Source organism: the organism of the source record quoted next, unplaced genomic scaffold (assembly GCF_019419815.1).
Source record: "Pyrus x bretschneideri cultivar Hongxiangsu unplaced genomic scaffold, Pyrus_bretschneideri_v1 Contig114, whole genome shotgun sequence".
NCBI lineage: Eukaryota > Viridiplantae > Streptophyta > Magnoliopsida > Rosales > Rosaceae > Pyrus > Pyrus x bretschneideri.
The window spans coordinates 244,358-251,110 of NW_025999407.1; the positions used below are offsets into that span (position 1 = coordinate 244,358).

A 6,753-nucleotide genomic window follows, 5' to 3' on the forward strand; every position below is an offset into this window, starting at 1 on the left:
GGATTACATGTAGATGAGGCTTGAAAAAAAAAACAACAAAATTTGGTTGTGTGAAATTACATTTCTGCCTCATATTTCTTATTCATTTTCTGTTTTAATTAGAGGGTTAAACTGGTAATTTTTTAGAATTTTGGTTGACAATGAGTGTTTTATTAATTAGTAGATATATACATATATAAATTCATCATAACTAGAAAATATAATGATATATATATATATATATTATAAAGTATTGGAACATAATGAAAACATAGAGAACAAGCATATAGTATATGTTCATCTAATTATTCAACAGGTCTCTTACAATTTATTGAAATAAAATAAAATAAAATATAAGTGAAAATTATCTCATTTTTTGTCTAAAATGAGTCACGACCTAACTAGACGAGTATTTAGATGAATTTAGGCAGGCTGGACAGGTGTCTAAGTTATATGGTCAATTGCCTAAACGATCTATGTTCTTTTTTTTACTTTTCAAATGTCTAAAGCACTTATCGAGATTAGGAGTGGAAAAAATTTCCGAAAATCCCGAACCGATCCGAAAAAATCCCGATCCCAAACCAAAAATTTCCCAAACCAAAATTCTCGAAATTTTCGGGATGCTATCTCGAACTGATCCCAAAATTTCAGTATGAGATTCGGGATTGGCTTCTCGATATTTCAGGAATCCCATACCGAACTGAAAATATATAACTATTAATTATTATATATATATATTTATACATATACATATTATTCTTTTATAATTGATGCTAGTAGTTTCTAATTCATGCTCTGCAACCTGAAATGTCCTATACCTTGCATATTTTTCATGTTCTGTTTGATATTCATATGGATTTTATTATTGCTGCTGCCGCCATGGCTAATGATTTCAAAAGGCTTGATTCTTTTGTCTCTCAACAGATTGCAAAAAGGGTTTAATTAATTTGAATTTTGACTATGATAAAAACAGTCAGGCATGCCAATGTTCAATTAAATGGTAGTGTGAATGAAATGAAATTCCTAGTTCATGAATTATATATTTGAAGAACAATTCATAATTTCATATTTTAATTTGGGATTCCCAACTTGTCCTAAAATCCGGAAAATATTTCGGGATTCCCGAAATTTGGGATTCCCGAAAATTTGATTTGAGATTGTTGTTCAAATTCCCGTCCCAAAAAATTTCCAGTTTGGAATTCGGGATACTAGTTTCGATATGGTATCCCATACCGAACAACCCCTAATCGAGATGTTAAAACGAAAATTTTTAGAACACAGCGTATATCATTGAACACGGTCCAATTGTATGCCAAAATGAGGAATGAGAGAGCTGTTCAACGCACGTGAAAGAACAAAAATCAAAATTAGTAAATACTCATTTACTCTCTCGCATAACTGTCATCAAAATTCAGATTAAAAAATAAAATAATAAAAACAAAAGTAATTTCTTTCAGGGAAAAAAAAAAGAACACTTCCCCCACTCATAAAATTCACAAATCACAAATCATTTTCTTCCGATTCCCCGATCCCTCTCTCTCACTCTCTCCCTCTCTCTCGATCTCTCCGTGTAATCTCTCTGTTTTCGTTTTTGTTTCCCATTCATTTCGAACTCCCCATTTTTCGAATCGATCGGATCCGATGAGCACCGGCGAGCTTCTCAGCATCGAGCCTCTGGAGCTCAAGTTCCCTTGTCAGTATAACACGCTCTCTTTCTCTTTCGATCTGTTTTTCGTTTTCTAAATTTGCATTTAGCGGTTTCGTTTCTGTTTTCAATTTGTGTTTTTGTTTTTGTTTTCCGAATTTCTCCAGTCGAATTGAAGAAGCAGATCTCCTGTTCGCTCCAGCTCTCGAATAAGACCGATAGCTATGTCGCTTTCAAGGTCAGCCTCTTTTCTTTTTCTTTTTGTTTATCTAGATACATATTTGTATATGTACACTCTGTTTGGTTGGTAGGAAAATGTAGGAAAAAGGAGAGCAGTAAGATTGTGATCATTATGTATTTGATTTTTTTGGAACCTGAAATATTGCTGTTTCCACTCCGTTGTGGTTCAGTTTATGTTATTTTTCAAATATTTTCATTTTTTTCTTTCTTTTTTTTTTTTTTTTTTTTTTTTTTTTTTTTTTTGTAAATCAAATAACATGAAGAATGTAGAATTTGGATCTAATGTTTGTAAAATCTGGGGCTTTATATTTTAAATGTGTTTTGAGATGCCAGGAGGCTGGTGGAACTGAAACGCAGATTTGTCAAGTTTATAGGTTTGCTTTGGAGGTTTGATATGTATTTGATTATGTTCAGGTTAAAACTACGAACCCCAAGAAGTATTGTGTTCGTCCAAACAACGGAATTGTCTTGCCTCGATCCACATGTGATGTTACAGGTGCATAGTCATTATGTTTTCCTATGATACATACATATACATATATATATATATATATAATATGTATTATGGGTTTTGTAAGTTTTAATTGTTTGTTGTGATACAGTTACAATGCAAGCCCAAAAAGAGGCTCCTCCGGACATGCAATGTAAGGACAAGTTCCTCCTCCAGAGTGTAAAAACTAACGATGGTGCAACTATGAAGGATATTACTCCTGAAGTGGTAGTTATTTTACACAATTTTGTTAGTAAGTAGTGATGTTTTGTGCACTTTTGCCAAGTTTTATTCACTGTGGAATTGGTTTTTTGTAGTTCAATAAAGAGGTGGGACATGATGTTGAAGAGTGCAAATTGAGAGTGCTATATGTTTCTCCACCTCATCCACCTTCTCCGGTTCCAGAAGGGTCAGAAGAAGGGTCTTCACCAAGGGTTTCTGCTACTGAGAATGGAAACGTGAATGGTTTTGAGTTTTCCAATGTGAGTACGAGACTTTTGGATGTTTTTTTCTTTTTGTCTTCAGTCCGTGAAAGATATTGATCGGCATGCTGTTTTTTTGGTGATTATAGGCTGTAAAAGCATTTACTGAGCTTGAACCTCAGGAGAGATCTGCAGAGGTAAATTTAATACATACAGACAACATGTCTGAGTATATATACAAGTCTTATACCTTACCCAGTTTCTGAATTTTGCTTATTTGTTTTTCAGAAAGTCTGATACGTATGTTGTTAGGCCAGATGTCTGTTACATTGATTAATGTTTTATCATTTAACTTTTACTATTGACTAAGAACTGTGTAAGAATGTACGACAAAAATTGAAGTTGGTTTTAACTAGTAAGCATGGCAATAAGCTTCATGGGACCTTGATTAGTATCTTTGTTTCTTTTCTAACTGGCTTGTTTTTGTTCATGGTGAAAATTGCAGTTAAGTGTTCATGGTTCAGTAGCATTCTTTTTGATAACTTGGTTTCTTACATACAAGTATATGTACAATATTACAAAGAAAATTATGTTTTACGTATTCTTGATTAGGATTATCCCATCATTTGAGAAAGGACTTCAAAATATCATGGTTTTTGTTTCTCGTTCTGTCACCTTCCATGGTTTAGTCTTCCCTGAATTTGAGGCTCATCCGGGAATGATGGAAAATTTCTAGACTCCACCTTTTGGTTTATTTTGATTGTCCCCTGCATGACTAGTGTTTTCTTGCTTATTGACTGCCCAAGAAATCTGGTTGCGGCATCTCAAAGCATCATAAACATATCAGAAATCTTAACTATTTTAAGCTTTTGATGGGGTAGAAACTCTACTGTTTTGTTGCAAATGAAAGAGCGTATGCCTTTTTTTCTTTCAGATAGCTAGTTTTGCGTTTGACCTTCTTCCCAAAGTTGTTTCTTTCAATATCACAATGCGTAATCGACACATGATATATAACACAAATTCACATATGTGGTTGTAATATTCCTTGTGCCCTAAGTAGTAGCTGTCAGCCATATAATTACTGGTGCTTGCTGTGCTGGTTCTTATATACGTTTACTTTTGTTATTGCAGGCAAGATCACTTATTTTGAAACTGACGGAGGAAAAGAATAAAGCAATTCAACATAGTAACAGGCTTCGTCAAGAGCTGGTGAGGGCTTGATATGAACTTCAATGGAATTATATTTGTCCTCTTCTTTACTCCTTTTATATACCTTCTCACCCTTGTGCATGCATTTTTATCCTCAAAAACATGTGCTATATTGATTGAATAGTTCCAATTTGCAACGGTCATATTGGTCTATCCTAGAGTTGGATGTGATTATGGTTTTACTGAAAGTTCATACCTGCTGATGGTTCCCAGAAGCTTAAGCTGTTAGGATGTGACCCCGTAAAGATTTATATTCGAACACTATCCCTCATGTGTCTCTCTCCACCACTAGAGCCCAATATGTGGAATTTGACTTAAAATGTTAAAGTCTGTTCGGTGTACCTCTATTCCCAAAGGTTTTGTTGTATATTCTAACGATATCAATAGAAAATCTAGCAGCTCTACAAATTCACTGTGTCATCTTCTCTCCATTTCTGTTATGTTTTTATTTGATAAAACGCGCACAATGAGTAGATGTATTAGTCACCCCTATGTGTACTAGGTCTTGATAAGAAGTCTGACGGTTGATCGGTTTATTTTAGCTGAGCTTGTTAATGTGGTAGAGTTCCTCTTTTAAGTAACATTTTTTACTCTCGGGTTCTATATAAGGTCCAAAATGAAGAGTAAACGACTTCTTAGTTTACTGTTTTGCATTTTTCATATTTAGCTCTTTTGAACTACTTCTGAAGGTAGGCCCTTGGCAGAGATGCTATAGTAGTTTTTCCATCATACTAAAGCAATATACTTTGGGAAGTTATGTGCCATGTGAAGGTTCTGGATTTTTCAGATCCTTAAAACAGAAACCAAAAAGTTATGTTACGATTAGGAGGGAAAACAAATTGGAGCGGTCCACTGTATTGTTACTTTCTTGGAGATGATTGAGGTTGTTTCTGAAGCAATGGGAAGACAGTTTTAATTTCTTTTACTTCTAATCTTCTACCTTAATCATGTCCATGTTAAAAATAAAAAAGGCTTTGTACCCTTTTTTTTCACGGGTTTCACGCTATTGGATTGTTAAATCTCTCGCTTTCGAAATGTTGTTGTGTTTTAATTACTAGGTTATTGTGTAGGAGCTATTGAAACGTCAAGGGAGCAAAAGTCGTGGTGGCGTTTCGATCCTTTTCGTCACTATTATTGGCTTGATTGGATTACTTTTGGGTTATCTTATGAAGAAGTCGTAAGCAGTCTGTTACAATTCTGTTGTCAAACTGTTCCCTTCTCAGTCATTGAAGAACGATGGTGAAAGGGAGAAATTGAGGGTGAGGGCCGGTGGCTCATTTTAGTTAGCTTTGCGAAAGTTTCGAAACTTGTTTAGCGGGTTGTCGTCGATGTTAGGTGCTGGAATTCTAGATTAGCGCGTGGGGACTGGTTTTCGGTAAGCTTACATTCTTTTGTAATTTGCGAGGATAATTTTCACTTTGTTGCTTTTGTGGTTCTGACTTGTGGGATTTTGGTCAACTGTATCTTTGATGGTTGTTAATAATTTATACATCTCTGTGTGATGTAAAGCACGTGTTCAATTGTTTCATATTATTTGTGTTGGTTCAATTTTGTTAGTATGTTAATTAATCCGGTAGACAATTGGATTTGTATCCTAAAAGCCTAATTGGTGTAAACCAATAACTAACCCATGTGTCTGTGGGCGTTCAAGTAGACAAGGGCTTTTGGCTGAAATGATTTAACTTTTGACGTTTGGTTGTTCTTGTGTCGATAATTGATTTCTCATTTCAGTAATCAAAAGTTAAAAGTGGAATTGGTGGATAGGGCTTTCCGGTTCAACCCTTTACTCCATGTGTTCGAACCCTATCCCCGTCCCTTTATATAGTCTAAATTAGTAATATTGCTTGTAATAAAACTTCCAAGTGTTTTAGGTTTATCCGAAAAAAGTGACATGCCAAATCCCAACCTTTTCCAAACAAACGTTACTCTCTTAAACAAACAGATATTTCGCCATCTGCAAACTATCAAAATTAAGAGTAGACGTATGTAGTCAAATATTAGTTCCTAATTTCAAAAACACCAGTTTTTATATAAACTTTCAAATATATTTAAAATTTCACTTAAATAGACACAAATACCCTAAAACTTTAAAATCCAACAAACTAAAAAATTGAAACCTATTAGATGAATTTCTCATGGCAAAACCTAAGAAATAGTTGAGGCATCACTACTGGTGGAGACTTGTGTAGCCCTAAACGATGGTAAATGTAGATGGTTAATTTTTTATTATTTTTCCTAGTCTATGTTTTTCTTTTTTCTTTTTTAATTTATTCCATATTTTTGTTGGTATCTTTTTTGGTTCTTTGGTTTCGCTGATTTTTAGGAGAGAAATAGATAACACTTAAATGTGGTTATTATGTAAATTGCCTAATGTAACTTTAACATAATTGCTTATGTAGTTTTTATCCAAGTTGCTTTTGTAGTTGAACATAATTACGTTCGTAGTTTTTATGCAAATTGTATGTAGCAGTTCTGGCTGGACCATTATTCACTTCAATTAAGGGTATTTCTGTCTATTTAACTGGGATTTTAGATACAATTGAAAGTTTTTATAAAAAAATAACATTTTTGAAATTAAGAGTGAATTTTTGGCTATTATTGATAAATTTTCGTTTTTAGAACATTGTCATTATGTCATTCTTGTGTCGATAATTGATTTCTCATTTCATTAACCAAAACACTAAAACGAACATGACATAAGAAGAATTCGAAAAAACGGAGGAGGTGGAGGCAGTCGTTGCTTTGTGAGACCAACCTTATGTTGTTCC

At 33.9% G+C, this 6,753-nt stretch overlaps 1 protein-coding gene across 1 annotated transcript; it reads left to right on the forward strand.

Annotated features, from left to right (window-relative positions):
- Positions 1 to 1,424: 1,424 nt before the first annotated feature.
- LOC103939514 (vesicle-associated protein 1-1) lies at positions 1,425 to 5,513 on the forward strand. Its single transcript, XM_009349610.3, has 8 exons — positions 1,425 to 1,672; positions 1,792 to 1,862; positions 2,279 to 2,360; positions 2,467 to 2,582; positions 2,672 to 2,836; positions 2,926 to 2,973; positions 3,908 to 3,985; positions 5,056 to 5,513. Exons 1-8 carry the CDS (start codon positions 1,621 to 1,623, stop codon positions 5,164 to 5,166), a joined length of 723 nt encoding a protein of 240 aa, XP_009347885.2. The 5' UTR covers positions 1,425 to 1,620; the 3' UTR covers positions 5,167 to 5,513.
- Positions 5,514 to 6,753: the final 1,240 nt, after the last annotated feature.